This window comes from Saccopteryx bilineata, chromosome 3, assembly GCF_036850765.1.
Source record: "Saccopteryx bilineata isolate mSacBil1 chromosome 3, mSacBil1_pri_phased_curated, whole genome shotgun sequence".
NCBI lineage: Eukaryota > Metazoa > Chordata > Mammalia > Chiroptera > Emballonuridae > Saccopteryx > Saccopteryx bilineata.
Window position 1 is genome coordinate 207,063,591 of NC_089492.1, and position 24,726 is coordinate 207,088,316.

Here is a 24,726-nt window from a genome sequence, read left to right on the forward strand (position 1 = left end):
CAGGCTAACAGAGGGAATAAGCCCAAGTTTAAAAGCTAGTTAGGGTTCTGAAAAGACTGGCTAGAAGCTCATCAGTTCCATTTTTTCCTTGCTTAATACAAAGGAAAATTATATTTCCCAGCTTTCTTCGCAGTTAGTTTGGGATCATCTGTTGGTGTTCTGGCCAATGAAATGTGAATACATGTGATCTGTCCATTGCCCAGTCTGTCTTTATAAAGGTCCCATATGATCCTCTATGCACTCTAACTCATTCATTAGCCAGTTAAGTGTAGATAATCCAACAGAGGACCCCAAAAAATCTCTAGAAGATGGCAGCACCACAGACAACCACAAGATAGAAGTTGCTGAGATCTCTCAAACACCTGTGAAAACTGCAACCTGAACATATTCAAACCAATTGTGACATGTGTAACAAACAAACTGATTGTGTAGGCCACTGAGATTTTGGAGTTGTTACAGCAACTAGTGCTTTTTTGAGAGAGAGACAGACAGACAGACATGAAGGGAGAGAGATGAAAAGCATCAACTCATTTGCGGCACCTCTAGTTTTTTACTCATTACTTTCTCATATGTGCCTTGACCCGGGGCTGTGGGGGGCAGCAGAGCCAGTGACCCCTTGCTCAAGCCAGCAACCTTGGGCTTCAAGCCAGTGACCATTGGGCTCAAGCCAGCGACCATAGGATCATGTCCATGATCCCATGCTCAAGGTGGCAACATCACTCTCGAGCCAGTGACCTCGGGTTGTAAACCTGGTTATCAGCGTCCCAGGTCAACACTCTAGCCATTATGTCACCTCCTGGTCAGGCACAACTAGTGCTGACAAATAAACTGGCAGTTTAGAGACTGTGATGATTAATTTTATGTGTCAACTTAACTGGGTCATGGTATATACTCAGACATTTGGTTAAACATAATTCTGGGTTGTCTGTGAGGGGGTGTGTGTGTGTATGTGTGTGACAGAGACAGAGAGAGACAGATAGGGACAGACAGGAAGGGAGAGAGATGAGAAGCATCAATTCTTTGTTGCAGCACCTTAGTTGTTCATTGATTGCTTTCTCATATGTGCCTTGACTGGGGGGCTACACAGACCGAGTGACCCCTTGCTCAAGCCAGTGACCTTGTTCAAGGCTCAACTTGGTGAGCCTTGTTCAAACCAGATGAGCCCGTGCTCAAGCCAGTGACCTCGGGGTTTCGAACCTGGGTCCTCTGCATCCCAGTACTATGCTCTATCCACTGTACCACCGCCTGGTCATGCTGTGTGGGTGTTTACAGATGAGATTAACATTTGCATCAGTAGGCCTTCCTAATGTATGTGGGTCTCATCCCAATCAGTTAAAGAAAACCAAATCAACTGAATAGAACAAAGGTTATAAGGGGCCCTGGCCAGATGGTTTGGTTGGTCATTAGAGCATCGACCTGACATGCTGAGGTTGTAGGTACAATCCCTGGTCAGGGCACATGCAGGATCAATGTTCCTGTTTCACTCTCTCTTTCTTCTCTCACTAAAATCAATCAATAAATGAAAAGAAAATTAAAGGCAATAAGGGAATTTTGTCTGCTTGACTAATGAGCTGTTATTAGACAAGGACTTACACCATTAGTTCTCAGACCTTTGGAATCAGACGGGAACTACACCACAAACTCTTCTTCCTGGGGTCCAGCTTGCTGAGTGCCAACCTTAGAATCTCTCAGCTGACATAATCACATGAGCCAATTTCTTTTTTTTTTTTTTTTTTTTTTTTTTTAAATCATTTTAGAGAAGAGAGAGAGAGAAAGAAAGAAAGGAGGGAGGAGCAGGAAGTATCAACTCCCATATGTGCCTTGACCCAGTAAGCCCAGGGTTTTGAACTGGCGACCTCAGCGTTCCAGGCCGATGCTTTATCCACTGCGCTACCACAGGTCAGGCCAGGGCCAATTTCTTAAAATAAATAAATATCATATTGGTTCTGTTTCTCTGGAGAACCCTGACTAATACAGAGACTATGTGTCAGAGCTCCTGATTCCTAACTCAATGCTCTTTTTCACTAAACCTTTCTATTTCTCCAAGCTAATAGAAGATTCTCTAGGAAACTTCATACCCACATCACATACCTACAACTTCCTAGTCTTGGACCAACAGTGATCAGTGAAAACAGAATCTCCGTGAGGACATCAGGGGATCCTTAGTGATGCACAAAGTGTAAGTTTGGGGGTGCCCTGGGATCAGCCACACCTCTGGCACAAGTGCTTGATGGCAATGTGTCTCCCAGTCTACTACACTAGTTCACATGCTGATACCAGTGTATGTGTCAAGCTGTCAGTCAGACAGCTCAATCCTGATCAACCCTTCTACATACCTGACAATGACATGAGGCTTGAATTGTGAATCACCAAGTACAAATTAAGTTTTAGTGTTGTATGCCTTTGCTACAGTCTGATTTCTTTAATGTAAAATATATATGTGGTATAAATATAAATCCACAGTCTACTGGCATACACTAATATATATCTATTGACTACAGTTGCTTCTTCCTGTCCTTTCTGAATCACAGATGGAGAGAGAGATTTCCAGATGTAATAGCTAGTTACAAAGCTCCATACTTGTGAAACAACCTGGATCTCTTTTCTATAGCTTCCTCATTTTAACTCTCTTCTAAGTGAAAGGACATACTTGCAAAATGCCACTATAGTTGTCAGTTTAGATTGTAAATTCTTAGGGGAAAAAAAGAAACAACTTAAAATCAGAGAACACTTGGATTTGGAAAAAAATCGGAGTTCATCTGATCCTTAGTGATATTTAAATTTTTTTATTTTATATGTTTTCTTTATAGTGCTTAAACACATGATGTAACCAATAATAATGCAAAAATAACTCAAGAAGATGGCATGACAAAATATATTGTGGTGGAACTCCCTCCACTGAGTCAAGAACTTGTTACTCTTTCTTATTCGAGTTCCTTCAACAGTAGTTTCAGAACAAGGAAAAAGAGAGTTGGTGTTAAATCTTTGGGAAGGTATGTCCAAGAGGTGATAGATGGACAAAAGGGTTGTTCCTGACTCTTCCAAAATGTCAACAGAGGAGATATCCAGTTAGCTTTCCTCACCCTAAGGATAACGAAGCTATTACAGAGCAGCAGTCTCATAGAGCCATGCCAATCAATTCGACTTCTCAGAAAGGGCAACCTAGGAAACTGTTTAATTCATGTTAAGAGACAGAATTGAAACTATGCTTCCTTATTTACCAAAACAAAAAAAAATTCTCAATGAAGTTTGTAAAATTAGCATCAAGAAACAAATCTAACTTTCTGCTTTTGTTTCTCCTCTACAGTTACAACAAATTCAGGCTTTAAAGATCTTGCAAATTAAGATCTTTCCTCAAATACCAGAAAATGAATTGGCTGAGTAAAGTAGTATCCTACTCTTTCGGTCAGATGAATCGGATACTTTTCTCTCCTGTGTGTGTGATCAAAAGGTCAGGGGCTTTAATGCACACACACATACACACACACACATACACAAATACAATCAAGTGGTATCAGAAATTAAAGTTTCGATTGGAAATTATATTTTAGTCATGTCTGAAAGACTTTAAAAAGATAAACAATATTAACAATATTCAGTTAATGCTGTTTATAAAGATGCTCACCTAAAACATAAGGACATAGAAAGATTTTAAATGAAAGGATAGAAAAAATACTATGTAAACACCAAAGGAAAGTTGGAATAATTGTATTATCAGCAATTAGAAAGCATACTTATGGACTAACAATCAAGATGGCAGCACAGGTAATGTGGTACTTGCCTCCTCCCACAACCACATCAAAATTACAACTAAACTACAGGACAACCATCATTCAGAACTACCAATATAGCTGAATGGAAGTCCTACCACTAGAAAATTAATGAAGAAGCCATTTTGAGATGGGTAGGAGGGGCAGAGATGTGGAACAGTCTGGCCCCACAACCACATGTGAAAGATAAAAATCAGGGATCTGGCTGAGGAGGATTCCCCGAGGAGCAAGGGGTCCCAGCCTCACATCAGACCTCCCAGCCCAGGGTTCCAGTGCCAGGAAGAGAAGTCCCCATAACTTCTGACTGTAAACACTAGTGGGGAGTATGGCAGAGAGAGATGGAAGGCTGATGGAGTCCCAAACAGTTCCTCTTAAAGGGCCCACACACAGACTTTCTCAGACTTGCCACCTCTGAGCTCCAGGGCTAGGCAGCAGCTTGAAAGAACTAGAGCCATATGGGGAGGAACTGATTGTCTGGCATCAAGACAAGAGCTGGGTGGGGAGGGCAGATTTCTGCCAGACAAAAGTGCTGGCAGAGGCCATTGTTCCTTTTCTGAGACCCTCCCTCCCCCACAGAGACAACAGGCAAGTACCATATCTGAGTCTCCATCAACCTGGCTCACACTGTTTGCCCCACCCTGGTGATTCCCTGAGACCCTGCTCCACCTATCTTGCAAGCCGATCCAAGCCATTTCCAGTGGCTTTTCCATACAACTGGTTTCTCTTGTTTTATGGTTCAGATAGACTTTCCTAAAATCTCTCAAACGAGTAGCATCTAGCCTCTGTGTACCTAGCACCTCTTGTTAAGCAGCCCTAGGCCCAGCATAGAGGTAGCCTGCTTCACAGCTTGGCCTCTCCTGGGCACCTCCAATCCCAGCACAAGTAGTAGCCATCTGCAGATTGCTCTGTAGCTCTTGCTGGTTGGCCCCAGGCAGGGCACAGGTAGTGACTAATCTTGCACCTCCTGTTAGGCCCCACAGCCAGTGTACCCAGTGGACAGCTTCAGACCACACCAGATTACAACCCTACCACCTCCATTAGCAAGAGTCAAGGGGCAGACTCAGTGAGCACCAAAGCCCCACTGAATTAAGTCCTGCCCTGTAGAATCATCTACCTGCCCTGGCCGGTTGGCTCAGCGGTAGAGCGTCGGCCTAGCGTGCGGAGGACCCGGGTTCGATTCCCGGCCAGGGCACATAGGAGAAGCGCCCATTTGCTTCTCCACCCCTCCGCCGCGCCTTCCTCTCTGTCTCTCTCTTCCCCTCCCGCAGCCGAGGCTCCATTGGAGCAAAGATGGCCCGGGCGCTGGGGATGGCTCTGTGGCCTCTGCCCCAGGCGCTAGAGTGGCCCTGGTCGCAATATGGCGACGCCCAGGATGGGCAGAGCATCGCCCCCTGGTGGGCAGAGCGTCGCCCCATGGTGGGCGTGCCGGGTGGATCCCGGTCGGGCGCATGCGGGAGTCTGTCTGACTGTCTCTCCCTGTTTCCAGCTTCAGAAAAGAAAATGAAAAAAAAAAAAAAAAAAATTGAATCATCTACCTGCACAGCAGCTCCTCCACTGTAGTTGTAGCTGGTCCTTGCAGCCAATTGGCCTAGGGATCAATCCTCCCAATGATGCCAACAGCAACCAAGGCTCAACTACAACAAGACAGTGCACATACCTCATACAGGGGCTCACCCAGCTCAAGTAGAGAGTCGGTGCCGCTGGGCCTTCCAGGATACCTATTATACAAGGCCACTCTACCAAGTCCAGGAGACATAGCATCTCTACCTAATACATAGAAACAAAAATGGGAAAGCAGCCAGTGTGGAGACAAAAAAAAAAATAAACCCCAAATGAAGATAATGTAAGGAGGCTTGAGGAAAACTTCAAGCTTCCCAACATTCACATCATGAGGCTGCTGGAAGAAGAAAAGAGAAGGCAAGAAATTGAAAGCCTATTTGAAAATATAATGACAGAAAACTTCCCTAACCTGGTGAAGGAAATAGACATACAAGTCCAGGAAGCACAGAGAGTTCCAAACAAGATGAACCCAAAGAGGTCCACACCAAGACACATCATAATTAAAATGCAAAAGATTAAAGATAAAGAGAGAATCTTAAAAGTAGCAAGAGAAAAACAGTTAGTTACCTACAAGGGAGCTTCCATAAGACTTTCAGCTTATTTCCCATCAGAAACTTCGCAGGCCAGAAGGCAGTGGCAAAAAACATTCAAAGTAATGAAAAGCAAGGACCAGCCCTGGCCAGTTGGCTCTGGTTGCAACGGAGCAACACCCCAGATGGGTAGAGCATCACCCCCTAGTGGGCATGCCTGGTGGATCCCGGTTGGGCACATGCAGGAGTTTGTTTCTCTGCCTCCCCGCTTCACACTTCAGGAAAAAAAAGAAAAGCAAGAACCTACAACCAAGATTATGCTACCCAACAAAGCAATCATTTAGAATCAAAGGACAGATACAGAGCTTCTCATACAAGGAAAAGCTAAAGGAGTTCATCACCACCAAAAGAATATTACATGAAATGTTAAAGGGTCTTCTTTGAGAAGAAGGGGGAAAAGGATTAAAAATATGAATAATAAAATGGCAATAAGTATCTCTTAATATTTGAATCTAAAAATCAAAATGAATGAACAAGCAGAACAGAAACAGACTAATAGATACAGAGAACTTTTTTTTTTGATGGTTGCCAGATGGGAGAGGGGCTGGGGAGATGGGTGAAGAAGGTGAAGGGATTAGGAAGTACAAATTGGTTATTACAGAATAGTTATGGGGATGTAAAGTACAGCATAGGGAATATAGTTAATAATATTCTTTCTTTTTCAGAGAGAGAGTGATAAGAAGAGAGAGCAAGAGGGAGGAGAGAGACAAGAGGCATCAACTCAACTGACAGTTGCTTTACTTTGTTTTTTAGTTGTTCATTGATTGATTCCCATATGCGCCTTGATGAGGTGAAAGAGGGAGAGCTCAAGCTGAGCCAGTGACCCCCTTGCTCAAGCCAGTGACCGTGGGTTCAAGGCAGCACCCTTGGGCTTCAAACCAGTAACCATTAACAACCTCAGGGTTTCGAAACAGGGACCTCAGTCCCAGGTTGACACTCTTATCCGTTGCACCACCATTGGTCAGGCCATATTGTAATAACTATGTATGGTGTCATATGGGTGCGAGATTTATTGGAATGATCACTTAGTAAATTATGTAAGATCTAATTACTGTACACCTGAAACTAATATAATGTATGTCAACTGTAATTGAAAAATAAAAAATGGTTAAAAAATTTAAAAATATTGTATACATTCTTTTCAAGCACATATTCTCTATAAAAATTGACCATGGATAAAGCTGCAAAATAAATCTCAACAATTATCAGAGATTAAATATCATGTAGGTCATATTCTCCAATCAAAATGTAATTAAATTTATAATTCATTAAAAATTACTAAAAAATGATTTAAAATTTTAAATGCACTTTAAATATATAATATATCTGTCAAGCTAAGATATAGAAACAAATGACAATGTGAACATTTTGCAAAAACTAATAAAATAAAGACCTCTGGCAAGATTAATCAAGAAAAAGGCACAGATAAACAATATTACAATAAAAATATTGAATATAATTATAAAACTAGTAGAGATTTTTAAAATCAGAGATTATGATTTTCTATACTAATTTTTTTGATTGATTTTTAGAGAGAGAGAGAATGGGAGTCAGACAGAGAGAGAGACATTGACTCTGTTGCTCCAGTTATTCAGCATGTTGGGATGATGCTCTAACCATCTAAGCCACCCGGCCAGGGCCTGTTTTTATACTAATTTTTAAGTACTGTGGCATTTAATTTGAAAACTTAGAAGAAACTGAACATTTCCTAAAATATATAATCTATTATAGCTGGTTTATAAAGAAAGTAAAAACCTAAACAGACCTATAGTCATCAAAGCTTAAAATATACCCTCCCCTTTGTCTTCTTTTAAAAAAAAAAAAAAAAAAAAAAAAGCAGCCCAGATAAGTTCTATCAAATACTTGACATCTAAACCACCTGTGGACAGTACAAGAAAGATTATAAGCTAATATCACTAACAAGCATAAACACAAAAATCTTAAGTAAAGTTCAGCAAACCAAATTAGCAACGTAGTTTTTCCAAATGACCAAGTTGGGGTTTGTTCCTCCAACAATACAAGGATAATTTAAAAATCTATAAATTTCATTGCCATATTCACAAATTAAAAATAAAAGCCATAAGATTTAGAAACTAAATAACACATTTTCTCAACAGATGGCCAAAAATCACACAATGAAATTAAATACCCATGCACACAAACAGAAATTCTTACCAAAGAGAAACAGAAATTTTAAACTTTTTTAATGTTATCTACTAAAACTTATCCCCCCAAAATCACACTAAACTGAAAAATTACAAGCTTTCCCAGGAGTTAGGAATAAGGTATAGATGCCTACTTTTCTCCATATTTGCTATAGTCCTGGTTAGTATATTAAATCAAGAAAAATACATTGGAAACAAAAAAACAAAGCTAAAATTCTTTGCATTTTTATATCATCTTACAAAAATATCTAAAATAATCAGCAACAAACTAAAAAGAAAGTTCAGCAAAGTTGCAGGATACAAAATCAACATAAGAAAATATGATAATTTTGTTCCCACACAATAGTAGACAGAACTATGAGAACCATGAATAAAGAAAAAAGAAAATTATGCCAAAAATTATAAAATTTTATTGAAAGACATAAAAGAAGACCTAAATAAATAAACATTATACCATATTTATGGATGAGAAGAGTCAATATCAAAATGATTTCAATTCTCCCTAATTAAATAATAAATTTAGTACCAAAAAAAACCTCCAAAAGAGTTTTTCACAAGCAAGAGCAAATGGCCAAGACTCTGCTGAAGAGGTGGAAACACATCAGAGGGAATCCTTCCCTACTAGCTATAAGATTTTATATTGCATTTAATTAAGACACTATGGCATTTACAAAGAGGTAGACAAAATGACCAGTGGAACAGACCAGGAAGCCCAGAGACAAAAATCATCCAGAAACAGAAACTTTACATATGACAGAAGTAGCATTACAAACGAAGGGAAAGGATGTAATTTACAATAAGTAATGTTAGAGTAATTGGTATTCATGTAGGAAATTAAAAAAAATTAGATCTTATTTCATACCATAAATACAAAAGTGAATTAAAAAGTTAATGTTATAAGCAATCATTTTTAAAAGAAAATATAGGGGGTAAGCTCATGACTACCAATTAAGGAAGGTTTTTCTTAAGATATAAAAAGCATAAAGGAAAAGATTGATACATTTTACTACAATAACAAAAAAACAAAACAAGAAAAACAAACGGATTCTCACCAAAATGAAAAGACAAACTACAGACTGGGAGAGGTGTCAATGCATTTAACTGACAAAACAGTAAAAACCCAGCCAAAAAGTGGACATAATACATGAAGAGGCATCTAACAGAAAAGGAAACCTGTCGGGTCAATAAACTTATGAAAAGATAGTCAACCTCACTCACAACTGGAAAGTGCAAGTTACAATAACATTTCACATCCATATGACTAGCAAACATTTTAAAAGTCTGATAATACCAAGTATTGGTAAGACATGGAGCAACAGGAATTTTCCTATACTACTGGTAGGAATATAAATTGATACAATCACTTTGAAGAACTCTTCAGTAATATCCAGCATTTCCAGGAATATACCCTAAAGAATCTTTCACACGTAGATATGTAAAAGGTTACTCACTTCAGAATTGTTTGTGACTGGAAAAATTGGAAATAACCAAAACTCTTCTAACAGAACATAAACAATCACCAAGTATTCATGTGATAGAATTCCATATGCAGCAGTTAAAATAAGTGAACAAAACCACATGTACCAACATTGATAAATCTTAGAAACGAAGTATTGAGCAAAACAAACAAAAAATGCAAGGTGCACAAGCATGTATATATACTATGATAACATTTGTATTAAATGAAAATATGCTAAACAGTATTATATATTGTATATGGGGATTGGTAAAGGTTTAAAATATTTATGGCAATGATATCTACCAATTTTAGTATAGTGATGCCTCGGCTGAGAGAGGAAAGGGAATGGGATTAGGGAAAAACATTTTTCAGATGATATTCAACCATGCCTATAATATTTTATTTCAAAAATAAAATCAAAATATGGCAGAATGATGTTTACTGTATTATTCTCTGTAATTTCTTATATGCTTTAAGTATTTTATTTAAAAAGGGAATAAGTTTAAGGTAAGACTTCAGAAAATACTTTATCTTAATAAAATTCCTAAGAAATACTCAGATTTCAATAAAATTTAACCATAAAAATTGCCAAAATTCTCATTGTGAAATATATATATAGGGATTGAAAAAGTAGGCTTACAGTTGTGAGTATGCAAGACAATTTATTCTTGTATTTTTATTCATTATTGTATTATTTTCCATACGAACAACTGTAAACCTACTTTTGCTCACCCCGTATTTCAATTTTAAGTATGTGTCCATATTATAAATAAGAGAGCTATCTAGACATAAATTGTAAATACCCTGATCACGGGGTAAAAAAATATGAAATGTGCATGTACACACATGAAGGTAAAAAATCAGAAAGAAATACTAAAAAAATAAAAGAACATAAACTTTTAAGCTAGAAGGATTTGGGATAAAATTTATTTTTTAGTTTTAAAATTTGACTCAATGAATGAAATATTATTAGAATAAATGTATCATGTACTTCCTGAAAGGTGTTTACTATAGAAATAACATAGCAGCAGAGATTTAAACAAATAGAGCTCTAGAAATGCACAATAAAAAGTAGACAGTCCTCTTAGGCCTTCCACTAAATTTATTTCTTTCTGTTAAATGACCCAGTTAAACAAACAGGCACACAAAAAAATGACTTGGGTCAAATCACTATTGCCACCCGATTGTCAAGGACAATTGCAGTCAAGAACTCGCCCAGGATAGATACTTTGCTATGACTTTAATTAGGGCGGTGCTTTTAAAACTCAATTGTTCCATTCGTGTCTCAACTCAATCAGATGAAATTCACCTTTTACGTGGCCTGAATCCTGATAGCTCGGCACACTCGATAGGTAATTTAATCTTCTCTGGTGTACACGAACACAAACTCAAATTAGCTACTGAAAGAGCTGGTCTTCTCTGAGATAGCTGTGCTTTTCCACTTTTATGCAAGAGCTGAGCTTCACCAACTGGCTAGCTGGAGGTGTTATTAAAAATTTAGTGAAAGAAACAAAGGTGTGCTCTGGTGTCTCCTGTTACCCTTTCTACTGTTACTCCAGCAGACAAAAGGCATAGGGCCTGCCTCATGAATAATGTGACATGGAATATTCACAATCTATTTTTAATGGAGTCAAGTAATAACATTAAGACAGATATTTGCAATCTTCAAATTTCACACAGTGACAGGCGCAGTAATTTGTTTTGATTCTGCACGGGGGATATCAAGGTGTTTTTTTTAAAGGCATAATTGTTGACATAAAAATGAAGACCCCTCAGGTATAGCATAAACAGGGATTATGAAAATGGACCAAAAGTTCTAAGTGTCATAACAGGAGAACAGGGCAGACAACTAGATTTCAATCAATTCTACTTACCCCTCCATGCAACTTCTTTACTTTTCAAACCAGGTTGGAAATAATCAACCAGTATATGTGGTGGGTTCTGTGGGAAGGAAGTTTTGTGATCTTTATTTGCTGGGAACTTTGCCTTCTGGGACACTAGAAAGAGGTTCCTGGACACTGCAACTGTTCACCCATCAGTTCTAGAAATTTATCTTAAACTTGTGTTATAAAGCAAGCAAATTTAAATTTTGAATGAGAATAAACTGTCATGGAAAGACATGGTGTTGAAAATCAAGTGAGTGCAGCCAAGGACTGAGATTTTGGAGAAACTGGAGAAAAGTAGCATCAAAGCCTCTTTAACAAGCGGACAGAGGGAAAGGGGATGAGAGGATGGGATCAGAGAAGGGAAAGAGATTGGTGAAATTATATATACATAACACAGCGTTATAGAGAGCAGGAAAACAAATCCTAGAGTGAAGGGGGGAGGGCCTTGGGAGAAGGGGGGCAAGGGGGATGTGAGGGGAACACAGGGGTGGGGGGAATGTATATATTAGGTGGGACACTTGAGTCTATGTAAACACAATAAATTAAAATCAATTTTAAAAAATCAAAAAGCCTTCTTAACCCACCAATTCAGTCTTACGTGTTCCATTTCCTGGGCCTTAAAGCAATTGTGCTGTAGAAAGCCAAGCCAGCCAGGATCAAGCAGGAGCTTATTATGTCTGCTTATTCACTTAACACCTCAGCAAGTATTTGTTGGTCTCCTACTGTGTGCCAGGCACTGTGCTGGGATTTGGCATAACCAAATAAATAAACCTGCCCAGGACATTGTGTTCACTGCTGTACCCCAGTAATGAGAAAAGTGCCAGGCACGTAGTAGGTATTCAATCAATATGTGTGACATTGATTTGAATAGAAATGGACAATGTATTGGTAGTCACCATGGGCCATGCATACCCTACCTGGGTAATGTCAGAAAAAGTTCAGATAATTGGGATTTAGGCCAGGATCTTATTCTGGTTGAAGGGATTGATTTGTGTAAGAAACGCCCACAGGTGGGATAGAGCCAGAAATAACCCAGGTCCCAATTTCACTGCCTCTCATGCATCTTTAGGTTTGTAACTTACCTCAGGTGAGGCAGCTAAGCCAATCTTAGATACTATCTTTCCTCTCCAGTCCCCATAGAATCAAAGTAGTCAGTGTTATATTGGGATGCTACAACCATATCTACATTTTATAGTCAAGGAAACCCATATCAGGGAGGTCAAAGGATTTGCTCAAGTCACATGATGTGTTGGTGACAGAGCTGTGACTAAGACCCAAACTATAAGGCTTGTGATTTCTTTATTCATCTCAGAGCCCTCTGTCCCTTAAAACAAACAAACAAAACCACCTGAAACTCTCAGAATAAAGAGCCTGTATACATGTGGGAGCACCACAGACTCTACAAGGTAGGAACTTAATACTGCGTATCTAACGTTTCTATTAAGAAATAAGGGTCTCTGAGGCGCAGAAAAAAAGCATAGGAAAACCAGAGCAACCAAATCTACTCTCTTCTGGACATTGGTATGTCTGCTTTACTTCTGCAGTCTCTTCAGCGCCAAGTGCCCTACAGACTACAGGGCCTTTCACAAATCCCCTGCCTAAATGAAAAAGCAGTGTGTAAGAGCCTTAATACTTTATTAACTTAAAACGTCACTCTAATAAATACGTATTAACAAACATAATGTGCTCCAGAAGAGCTAAAAAAAACCAACATTTATAAACCTCATCAAAGGAAAATGCTTTTTTCCCTCTATGGTACATAGGGAAAGTCAAAGAGTTGAAGACAGAATCTTTACTCCCACATGCCTGCTAACTTAGACATCTTTAAAAAATCAGCTTAACAATAAAAAACTGAATATACACACAAATCTTTGAAGTATGTGTTCAGCTATTTTTTGTTTATGCTTGATAAAATCCAAACAGGTCAGAAGGGAAGGTTCGAGATTCTGTTCTGGTCTTCTTGAAATTCCTTTGGAGGGAAACAATGAACCCAGCCACCTGGAGGTATAACTGTTAGCTTTGGAAGCACAAGAGCAGAGACGATGACTTTAATCTCTGGCTCCCCAGTACGTAGTATAGGGCCTGGTGCCATGGTAACCAGTGGTCAATAAACATTTGCTGAGTGAATAGATGATATCTTGTCCAAAGGCGCTGCTCTGTGCTCTCACCTCCTCTGATGGAGCCTTCAGGCCTCCTGCAGGCCTCTCATCTCCTCTCATCACCAAGTCCACTTTTCTTCCAGACTTTCTTGGGGCAGGCTGAACAGTGTATCTTGTCATTTCAAAAGTATAAAACTACTTCCCCAAATCAATTTCTGAACCAGTCTTCAAATGGGAGAAATTATTCCTCCAAGATTTACAGGCAGCACCCAACAGAAAGGGGTCAACAGACTCTCCAGAAGAAAAAAAATAAAAATAACACTCATTCTTCACTCTAGATTTAAAAAAAAAACATTAGCGTGTGTCTAGCATGTCTATGGTAATTTTTCCCTCTTGCATACAAGTATTTGGGTAGGTCCGGAGGAGAGGTGAAGAAACCGGAAGGAGCACAGCTGAGAATGGGACCAACTGAGGGCCCCAAGATTTTATCTGATCTGCTCTTGACTTTGAGTCTTCGGGGTAGAGGAGCCCATTCTGTGTGTCCAAAGCACAGTGAGTCATCTGGTTCTCACTCCAGGACTAACTTGGAAAAGGTACCTTATCCTCTCCAGCAGCTCCAGGAAGTAAGATGGAGGGTCCCCTGGGTGGGACCTGCAGACTGGACTGGGGGCCCAGAGAAGTCAGGCGTGGGTGGTGGCAAGAGGGGAGGCTGCCCTCCCTAGTGTTGTGTAACTGCTGCTGTGGCCAGCCAGGGCGCTCATTTGAGCCCATGCTGTGTCTCCCGATGCCGCCTGAGGTCCACCTTCCTCTGGAAGCCCTTCCCACACAAGTCGCAGCCGAAAGGCTTGAAGCCCGTGTGCTTGCGGCTGTGGGTGATGAGGTTGGAGCTCTGGCTGAATGCCTTGCCGCACACCTGGCACTTGTGGGGCTTTTCACCTGCAGGAATGGACGGGGGAGGGGAGGAATTATGAGTCTCATATGAAGCTAGACGGGACTCACTGTGACCCACGTGCTCTTGGCAGCAGCTGGTGGCACCATAGTTTAAGTACTTCAAGTAACTTGGAGGGTGACGTGTTGTAAGGCATGTACATGGAAGCCATGGGTGCACCAGGTGAAAGGGAGATTTTTCTGAGGGGGGGTTCCCAGCCAAAGGCCTCAAACCGTTTCCTGCTAAACGGAAACAGAGCAAAGGCCACGTGCCCTACCCAGGCTAGCAGCTGAATCCACCCTGGGAGAACTCCTCTGACTTTACAAGCAAAGAGCTCCCACAGCAGATGTTCAACAGGAGGGGGTGGGGGAGGGGTGGGGTAAGGGCGGGGGCTGTCCTTCAAACCGTGTGACTGTTCTAATTCAGAGGGAGTTTTCAAATCTGAGTTTCCAAGTAGGTGTTGGTTTGCATGGACCAGTAAGCCTGTCTGCTTTCTTGCTCTTGAAGGACAACAGAATGCATCTGAAGCATGGACATTTCTCAAAGTCTTATTTTTAAAAATCCACATTTGGGTCATAAAGTATTTCTTAAGGTAACTGTCCCTTTTCTACCTTGATTTTACTTTCTTTTTATGAGGTTATATTAGAGGAGTCTTTAAATACCAGCAACTCTTCACCATAGATTAATAAATAACAGACAGAAAAAGTTTTGTCTTTTTCCCCAATTCATGACCTGTTTTATCACTTGGAGATACAGCATGGATTTCCCAATAGCCTCAGTATGGCATTATAGTCAGGGCTTTGCCTTGGAAAAAATGCAAAATAAAGTTTGTTTTTGAAGAACCCTCTGTCCCTTTTGCTGCACCCCTTCCAACTTCTCGCTTCAGATTTCTTTGATAAGGAACCACTCATCAAAACTTATCCTATCCCTTTAGGGTCAAACAAATCTGAGGAACGAATTCTAGCTATAATGTAAATGTTTGATAAGGGCTTAATGTTTCATTCAGTCAAGATCCCAGTTGCATTTTGATAAGCGTCTTGAATACCTCTACTAAAAGGAGTGAGTTACATGGAAATTTCAGGCAAGAGGGCATAATTAAAGTAGGATATTTTTCTGGGTTTCCTGATGGGGGCATTTACACTGCCCACGCATATTTATAAATATTAATAGTAAGTGTCTGGAATACACTGCAATTTGTTTCAAATTAGTATTCATATTCTGAAATAAAATAGTCTGATTGCTGGTTGTAATGCCTTGTTAACTATTAAAGAGAGTTCTTCTGGCATTGAAAATGGCCCCTACACACAAGCAAAACATTAGGAAAAAGAAAAAAATAGGAAAAAAAGTACAGAATTGGAAGCAAGAGCATTCCACGGGCCCATGCCCTTTGTTAAATCATCCCGTCTCTCTGAGTTTCAGAATAATAATTTCAGCTCCTTTTACTTTATGGAATGGTAGTAAGGCTCAAATAAAGTGATAGACCTGAAAGTACTTATAAATTATAAAGCATTATAATAGATAAAGAATTATTATGTCATGAACTTGCTGATATTTTTTAAAGGGCAGTAAATGAATGGAAGCTTTTTATATCTACCAACATCCATGAATCTGAAAATAGAATAAATTAAACAGTAGTCAAGAGCATAGACACTTGGGTCAGAACTAGATTGGAGTCTTGGCCCTGCTGCTTACTAGCAATGTGACCCTGGGTAGGTTGCCTAACCCCTCTGGGCCTCACTTGCCTTATTTCTAAAATGGGAATAAGGAGTAGTCTCTATCTCCCAGACTGTTGTGAACATAAAATGAGATAATACATTTACAAAGAGCTTAGCAGAGACCTTAGTAATATTTATCATTGTTTTTTCCTCCTCACTCATAATAAGCTCTCAGACTCCTAAAAATGCAGCCAAGAGGCCACACATCAGTCCCTCCTCTAAAAGGTTGGGTGGGAGCCCTAGAGAAAGTCCTCAATCTCTAGGTAAAGATTGAAAGCTATAGCTCTGAGAGGACTCTGGAGCCTCGCATTTCACCCAGAGTAGGCAGCAGTAGGAGCAGCTGCTGAACTAGGGGAAGAACAGGGAACCTGCAGCTGATCTGCTGAGTGGTAGTTCAGATACAATCCCAAATCAAGGCCCCTCTCGGGAGAACCAGGTATGAAAATGAACCCAAGAGAATTTGCCTTGCTTTCTTTTATACACTGTATTGGCTAGACCTCATTTACTACTCATTCTGGGGCCAGACTATCACAGAAAGGTGAACTGGCCTCAGAGGAAAGAACATGCCCCTTACCCCCCCCACACACACACACATCTCTCACTGGGTGCTTCCTACAAGCCAAGGGCCTTCAGCTCACCAGTGTGGATGAAGGTGTGTTTTTTCATGTCTGACTTCTGATGGAACCTCTTGCCACAGTACTGACAGGGATAGGGCCGGGTGTCTGAGTGGATGAGGAGGTGTGTGGACAACGTCGATGATCTCTTGAAGCTCTTCCCACAAATCTTACAGTCAAAGCTCCGTTCCTGTGGAAAGAGAAATATGGCATTCCTATTGCAGTCATCTAGGTGCCACTCTCCTTACCACTAAACTGACTCAAAACCAGGGCTTTCCCTTATTTCAGACTTCCTTTCCCAACAGCCCACCCCATTATATCCTCTCTCTTCCCTCTACTTTCAACGTCTATCCTCCCCCCACACACACACCCTTTTCCTCTTCCCCTTCAACATTGTTTCTCCTATCCAAACATCCTCTAGCCAAGTAGCTCAATTGGTTAGAGCATCGCCCCCATAAGCCAAAGTTGTGGGTTGAATACCCCGGATCAGGGCACATACAAGAAGCAACCAATGAATGAAACAAGTGGAACAGCAAACTCTCTCTCTCTCTCAAATCAATAAATTAAAAACATTTTTTAACATTTTTTTCTACCCAAACACTTTTCACCCACAACCTTCCACACCCCATGGCAAAACCGTATCCCCACCCTGCTTTTTTGACACCCATTTACAATAACTTCTCCACCCTCCTCAACAGGAGGCTTAGACCTCAGTCACATGACGTCTCCTCCCTCCAGCCAGTACGGGTGTTGAGAGAGTTAAGAGAATATTTTTTAGTAACTAAGTGTCTGTAAGTAAGCACTGTCCTGTCATAGTTATTTGCATACTAATTTGCTTATCTACCCTCTGTCCCTCAGCTAAACTGTAATCTCGGCGGGGGCATCCTGTCAGGGACCTAGATGCGCATGTGCCTAGCATCTGAAAATTGGACAAGTATTTTAAACGAATGAATGAAAGCACAGTAGGACAAATATGCTATTGGATGCTCTAAATGCCCCTGAGATCCCTCCTTTTCAGTCGAAGGGATCGATGCAATTTAAGTTGACAGTCATTTGGTAAAAAAGAAGCTGAGTGAAAGAAACAGAGCTAGTAAGTCTGACACTAACATCAGCAGCAAGCGTGCATCCAAACTCTCCCCGAGCCCAAAGCAGCATCAGTATCACACTCAGGCTCACAACGACGTGACACCAAACTCTGGGGCTGCCTCGAGGACTGAGCCAGCCGGCCACCACCCACCTTTCCCTACATCTAGGCCAGTGGACAAGGCTGAGGAGACTGAGAGCAGTCCCGGGGTGTCCAAGGAGAAGGCCTCCAGTAGGAGAGCGGCAGGTGCTGCATAGAGGAGACGCCCGGGACCGCGGAAACCTACGCAGGGCCGCGTGCCGCGCCCCCCGCCCCCCACCCCTCTTACCTGCGAGTGCACGGCTTTGTGCTGCTCCAGGCTCACCGCGTGCCCGAAGGTCTTGCCGCATAGCTCACACGCAAAGGGTCTCGTGCCGCTGTGAGACCTGCGCACGTGCACCTCAAGCCCGTGCGGCGTGGAGAACACCTGAGGTGGGTGGGGCCAGGGAGAAGGCCGCTGAGAGGGGCGGAGGAGCGTGAGCGCGGGCTGGGTGCGAACTGGGGGCGCGGGCGCTGGGCCGGCCAAGCCGGGCGCGCGGGAGCCTCACCTTGCTGCACTTGATGCACTTGTAGGAGCCGCCGCCCAGCAGCAGGCGGGTGCACAGCAGCTCCGACTCCACCTTGACGCCGGCGCCCTTGTCCGCGTGCAGCCCGTGGCCGTGCTCCGAATACAGCCCGCCCGCCGCCGCCGTCGGCCGCTCGTACAGCCCTGCCGCCTCTGGCCCGAAGTCGCCATAGAGCCCCAGGCCCGCGCCGCCTCCTGCGCTACCTCCCCCGGGCGCCCCGGCCCCCGCGCCGCCCGCCGTCCGCTCTGGGCCGTACAGCGCCGCGGGGTGGCCCGGCTCCGGGGTGCGCTCGCAGAAGAGGCCCAGGCCGGCGCCGCGCTCCAGGGCCGTGCATGGCCGGTAGCTCTGCACCAAACTCCGCAGGTCAGAACCTGCCAGGCCACTCCACGAGTACGGCTTGAAGGGCAAGGGGAAGGGCTGAGCTTCGTCCAGCGATGGGCACACCGACTTCTCCGAGGCTGCGGAGACACAAAAGGGCGTCCGGTCAGGCTTAAAACAGGCTGCCAGGCACCCAGCATTTGTGGAGCACTCTGTGCACCAGGTGCCGCGCTAGGTGCTAGGGACGCCCCCAGGATAAAACACCCGCGCAGTCCCTAGGGCCTCGAGGACCACTGGAGGCAGCAAGGCAGCTAACAGGTAATTTAAATGACATCGAATGAAGAGAAAGGCGTGCCACGCTGTCTGTGCTTAATAAATGCTCTGAGCTGAGCGGTAAAGGCGAAGAAAGAGGCCATCTTCCGCGCCCTGGACAGCGCTCCTGAGTAGAGGGCCTAGCAGGGGTGCTCTCTGGTATCTAAGTGTCCTCACTCCGTCCCTCTTCTTTCCTGGGACCGATAAGGAGGGAGGGAGGAGGCCAATAAAATGCAGCCCTGCCTACCCAGACGTATCTGCCTTAAAAACAAACAAACACTGAGAAGGCAGTAACTTAAAGTTATTAAGTGCCCACCCAGTTCAGGTAACAAAGGAAAAGCAGAAAGGGGGCTTGGAGTTTAACCTGCCTGCCAAATATTTCCCATTCCCATCATAGTTTGACGGGGGGAAAAACACCCAAACTTCTTAGAAAAAATTTACAATTCAGATTTAGCTACCAACTGTAAAGGGAATAACTTTTCCAACTCGCAGCTTTCTGCCTCCCCCAACCAACGTGAATTTTGCTAAAAGCAAAATCCCAACATAAACTTTCTGTAAGCGCACACGGATTTACAAATCTGTTCACATGTCACAGACTCCAGTCCAAGCTAGCCGCTTCAAAGAGAGGCTGCAGCCCGAGTTTCCGTTGGGGAGATGCTGGTGGCGCCCTGGCGTTGAGGGTCTGTGTCCTGCACAGCCAAGAAGAACCCTGGGGTTGCGCTCTCCCAGACACACTCCCTGGAGTTAAGCCTTTAGCCGAGAGTCAATGCACCGAGTGTGGGCTGGGGCTGGGGGTGTCTTTTAAAACTAATAGATGCAACTGGAATTAACCGGCCCTTGGCAGATTCGATGGGGCTGCGCTCTCCTTCCCCGGGACCGAACTTAGATTCACCCCCCCCCCAATGTCCCCACTCAGTTTTCTCGAAACCTGATTGCTGGCTGGAAATGAAGCCAGCCTGTTACCCCCAGAACTGGACCGACCAGGCAGAACGAAAAATAAAATGGGCCCCCAATCTGCGCCCGCGAAGCCCCAACGGGGGCCAAGATTTCCCCCCGGGGTGGGTCCCTCCCTTCCGCTTGGCACTCAGCTACGCCAGGTCCCACGCGCGGGAGCGAGAGTAGAATTTAAAGGCAACGACACTTTCCTTTCAGACTTCCCAAGTCTCCGTTTGTTTGAGACTCGGGGGTCTGGATTCTGAGATCCCATTTCTTTCTAAACAATCAACTCTGGCGGAAAACGAAGTATCAGCGTTGCTGTCGATAGAGACGACTCATTTATTTTCTCTCAGCCGCCCCGCGCCAACTAATTAGGTAGGGACGAGCAGCCTGGCTCCCGCCCCCTCGGATCCACGCAGCAGACCCGCAAGCAGATTGCCACAGTCTCGGAGAAGCCGGATGCCTCCCCACGGGGCCCTATACTCTACGAAAACTCTCCCTCCTCTAGGAAAGACTCTCCGCCATCCATTTAGCATTTCTGCGCCCGAAGCAGCACGGGTTTACTCCTCGCAGTGAGGTCCCTGCCGCCTGGGCCCCAGGGTCCCTACCTGGAGACACAGAGGGCGATGGAGGCCTCCAGAAGTCCTCAAATTCCGAGCTCTGATCGCAGACGCTGCCCTCACAGCTGCCGGGGGATGCGGAGGCTCTGTCGGGGGCCTCAATCAGCTGCGAATCGGGGGACAAACGGCCCCGAGGCTCCGTCTTCGCCCCCACTGCGCTCGAGGTGCTGTCTGCGGAGAGGAGGCAGCATAGAGGCTCAGGCTGGACCTGACTGGGCCCGCCAGTTCTGAGGTGGCGCTCCCCAGACCGTGGCACTGGGCGTCCTCCTCTCTCCCCAGACCTGGCCAGTAACCTGCCCGGATCTGGGGGCGAGATCAGAGAGGCCGTGGCACCTAGGCAGCAAGCCTGGGGAGTAGCGGGTGGGGGGGGGGGGGACGGACGACAGGAAGCAGAACATGCAGCAAAGGGGGCGTCGGGTCTCCGCTCCAGGTTCCTGGGGTACGGTGTCTACATCCCAGGGAGCTGCCCCGCCCGGCCCGCGCGCGCCCCGCACCTGCTCCGCCTGGCGCCAGTACATTCTCCAGTTGGAGGGAGTAGTCGGGTCCCGGGGAACGCGGCTGGTGGTAACTGTGAGCCTTCTTGCTCTTGACCAGGAACGAACGCGGCATGATGGTCGGGCGCGGCCCCCACTCCGTTCCAAGGGTTCCTTGAGCCTCCGTCACCCCACTGCCACCCGAGTCCTTGCTCAGCCCTAACTAGGCAGAGACTTGCTAGAAGAGAGCCAGGTGGAAACACGGGTCAGCACGCTCCGAACCCGGGAATGGACAGCCTGGCAGAGATAGAGCTCCGGCCGGGGAGGAACTAGAAAGGCCCGCGGGAGGAGGAGCTTGGCCTCGCCGCGCCACGCTCACCAGGTGGCACTCGGACAGGTGGTGCGAGCCCGCTGCAGTCGCCGCCACAGCTCAGCGCTAAAACCCGTCCCTGGCCGGGGCTCAGGCCTCTCCCTTCTACCCTGCCCACTCCCCTCGGCCCCTCCCCTTCTCTAGCAACACTGTCTCCGGCAAGCAAACTCTCCAAAGAGCCGGAGTACTCAACCGGCCAGTTATTCCATCTCGACTATTCACTGCCTGCTGAGCTCTGCTGTCGGGCTAGGGAAGAGGGCGGGGATGCGGTGATAAATTTAGGGCCAGGGGATGTGTCAGTAGTGGGGGACCCGGAAGAGGCTTGCCAAGTCTTCCAAGAGTCAGCTACAAACTGGAGTGAAAAGGGGGCAGGGGTGGGGCACACTAGGCAAGAAGAGGGGGCCGGATGGTGGGGGAGGGGCGCCACCGCAGAGGAACTGGGGGCAGCAGAGGCCGGAGAAAGAAAGTAGGAGAGCAGAGGGACAAGAAGGTTAGGCGGGGGGAGTAGCAGAGAGGACCGACCCCGGCCCCGAGAAAAACTCGCATCCTGGTGACCTTATTCGTCCCACACTTGTGCCCCAGGCGAGGAAAAAGTTGACCTGGAAACGCTGGTGCGGCGGGAGCAGGCAGGGTCCGGGGCAAGACACCCCAGACCATGGAGACATAACCCTGGAAACAAAGTCCCAGGGAAAACCACTTTCACTGTGCTCACCAGAAACCTTGTCCTAGGTTTAGCTGAGGCCGATTCGCGCGCGCTGGCTGGGAAGCGCGTGGCGTCTAGGAGTCCGCGGAGAGCCAACAACAGTTCAGCGGGCGCGGGCAAGCGCAGGCTGCTCTGGCAGCGGCCAGAGAGCAGAGGTCCCCGCGCGGGCCTGGGAGAGAGCTAACTGTCCGCTATGCCACTCTCATTAACCCCCCAATCAGTTCACCTAATCCTAGGGTCGAAACCTGAGCCCCGCGGGGAGGCGGGATAGCGCCTCCAGCTCTGTTCTGGTCTCTCTCCGGGGGCGGAACTAGGATGGCTAGGAGTTCCCGGGGAAATAAATCGGCCTTTCTCCGGGGCTAAAGGAGATAGGGGCTGGGTTCACTTGCGAACTTCAGGCTTTCCGAGCACCACAGTTCTCCGTGGTCTTGGCTAGTTCAGAAACAAGGGCGCAGGTGATTCTTGGCCTGAGCAAGACCCTTCTTTCTTAGGCTTTGCGAAGCCTAAACTGCCAGACCAGGAGCCGCGCGGATCCCAGAGCAGGATGCAGGACACGGTCTAAGTCTACCCGTTGGCGCTCCGGGCTCAAAAAAGAATTCTAGGGCACTCATTACGTGGAGAGCATTGCAAGCCCCCCTGTATTCCTTTCCTCGGGAGAGGAGTGGAGACAGGCTTAGTAGAAAAGATGGCTGGGACTTGTAGCGGAACCCCAAGCGACGTTTCCCGCGTTCTGAGTGCCAGAAGGCCCCCTAGGGGTGAGGGTGCTGCCAACCCTCGTCCGGGTCTGCCCCAAGGGTCGGCCCTCCGGGAGCCTTCGAGGTGCTGGGCTGACCTGAGGCGCAGTTCTGCTACTTCAGTTTCCCCTGCGCCCCGATGTGAGGAGCCCCTTTAGCCGTATATGATTAGACACTGAACGAAAAAAAAACCCCACAATAATTTCTTTAAAAACCATGAAACTCGGAGGAAAGGGAAAACGAGGTGAAACGATCCTAAGGGCCCTGCTGCACCTTGGGTATCCGTTGGCGCGGAGTCAGACCTCGGTGGTCGGGGGTGGGGGGTGGGTCGAGCTGTACGCGTCTGCTCCGTCTGGACTGACTGGGACCGCGCGGGATCTGGAGGGCGCGGAGGCCGCCTCCCCACCCAGGCCACAGCCCCGCGCCTCTCTCTCCCTGGTTTTGCGGGTTCCTGGGAGGGTGGGGTGGGTAGGGATGTAGTAGGGCCGGCCGGCCGAGCGCTGAGCGCGTGGGAAGGCTACCTCGCTTAGCAGCTGGCAGCCTGGGGGGGGGGGGGGGAAGCGGGGCGGAGCGGCCCTTTCAGCGCACTCGGGTCCGCAGGGCCACTGTTCACCGTCAGGGCCTAGGAAGGCGGGAGCTGGAGGCAACGAGTGGGCAGCCTCCTGAGCCTAGCTGCCGCCTCCTCCCCGCCACAGATTTCCTTCCCGGGTGGATCCTGCGTTCCTGAACCACCAAACGTCCTGGAGCGCGTCCCCAGCCCCGTCGTGCGGATCTCACCAGACCCAGTGTATAGAGCTCTCCGCGGCTGCACAGTTACTGAGAGCCTGTGGGAATCTAGCAGCACTCTCTGCTCTCCCCCGCAGTGCCCGCGCCCCTCCAGTTTTCGCGGTCGCCCCCGCCAGGGACGGAGGTGCAAAACAGGCGCAGCGGACCTACCTGCGGGGTCAGGGCGCGGGCACCGCGCTCGTAGAGATTTCAAACTGAGTTGCTTTCGGGACAGACCGTGCTGTCTCTCTCTCTCTCTTTTTTTTTTTTTTTTTTTTTTTTTTATCTCCTTCCGAGCTCAGCCCCCAAAACCACAAGCTTCACTTCCTGAGCGTTAAGAAGTAGATCGCTTAGTCCTTTCAGACCTGCCCCCATCCCCCCCGTCGGGCGGCGGGGCGCGCTGCTCATTTGCGCAGGGGGCTAGGTGGGCTGGAGACCCGGCCTTTCCGGCCTCCCTTCCCGGTGGCCCACCTCTCCCGTTTTATCTCTGTGGGACGGCGGGGGTGGGGAGACCCGGAGGACCCAGACACTAGAAATGACTCGAAAGAAAATGAACTATTCTTGGCTCTGGGAGACTTCCGCAGCAAGAAGAAGACACAGATTCAGGACACAGATTGACAGGAGCGCCGGGAGTGGAAGCGCCCAGCTCCGAGGAGGCCTACCCGCCCATCTGACCCGGGACACCCCCGAATCTAGCCGCCAGTTTGGGCTGAGCCGCCCCTGGGCTGGGGCCGTGAATCACCAGTCCGCGGTGCCGCCGGCCTGGAGCCCGGCGAGTGGCCGCGGCGTCCGCAGAGCGAAACCTGCCCCGCGTCCCCGAAATAGCTTGTTGTGGAAACACTTCGGGATAAATACGCCCAGGGAGGCTGAAAATACCTTGACACCCAATCCGAGAGGTTTGCTCATTTCCCTTCGGATTTAGGTAATGGTTAAATTTGGAAAAGGTGGGCGAGCGCCGAGCCCCCGGCGGAGAGGGCGCTGGCGGCGCGTCCCCCGGCGCCCGGCTGGGCTGGCGGGCGC

At 46.2% G+C, this 24,726-nt stretch overlaps 1 protein-coding gene across 5 annotated transcripts; it reads right to left on the reverse strand.

Moving 5' to 3' along the window:
* Positions 1–12,596: 12,596 nt before the first annotated feature.
* GFI1 (growth factor independent 1 transcriptional repressor) lies at positions 12,597–23,913 on the reverse strand. 5 transcript variants are annotated; one of them, XM_066268642.1, is made up of 7 exons: positions 23,878–23,913; positions 21,156–21,372; positions 20,650–20,832; positions 18,458–18,933; positions 18,199–18,336; positions 16,811–16,976; positions 12,604–14,465 (listed from the first exon to the last, which is right to left on the reverse strand). In XM_066268642.1, the coding sequence occupies exons 2-7, from the start codon at positions 21,268–21,270 to the stop codon at positions 14,287–14,289; spliced, it is 1,257 nt and encodes a 418-aa protein (XP_066124739.1). In that variant the 5' UTR covers positions 21,271–21,372; positions 23,878–23,913; the 3' UTR covers positions 12,604–14,286. The 5 variants fall into 5 exon arrangements, with proteins under 5 accessions (XP_066124740.1, XP_066124739.1, XP_066124736.1 ...); XM_066268639.1 differs by lacking the exon at positions 23,878–23,913 and adding an exon at positions 22,217–22,386; XM_066268641.1 differs by lacking the exon at positions 23,878–23,913 and adding an exon at positions 21,514–21,582.
* Between the last annotated feature and the right edge of the window lie 813 nt (positions 23,914–24,726).

Excerpts from the sequence above, each read along its gene's own strand:
- GFI1 (XM_066268642.1), bottom strand. The coding sequence starts at position 21,270 with ATGCCGCGTTCGTTCCTGGTCAAGAGCAAGAAGGCTCACAGTTACCAC. Across the intron at positions 20,833-21,155 it reads ACTGGCGCCAGGCGGAGCAG|ACAGCACCTCGAGCGCAGTG; the intron begins GTGCGGGGCGCG and ends TCCTCTCCGCAG. Across the intron at positions 14,466-16,810 it reads ACACACCTTCATCCACACTG|GTGAAAAGCCCCACAAGTGC; the intron begins GTGAGCTGAAGG and ends CCATTCCTGCAG.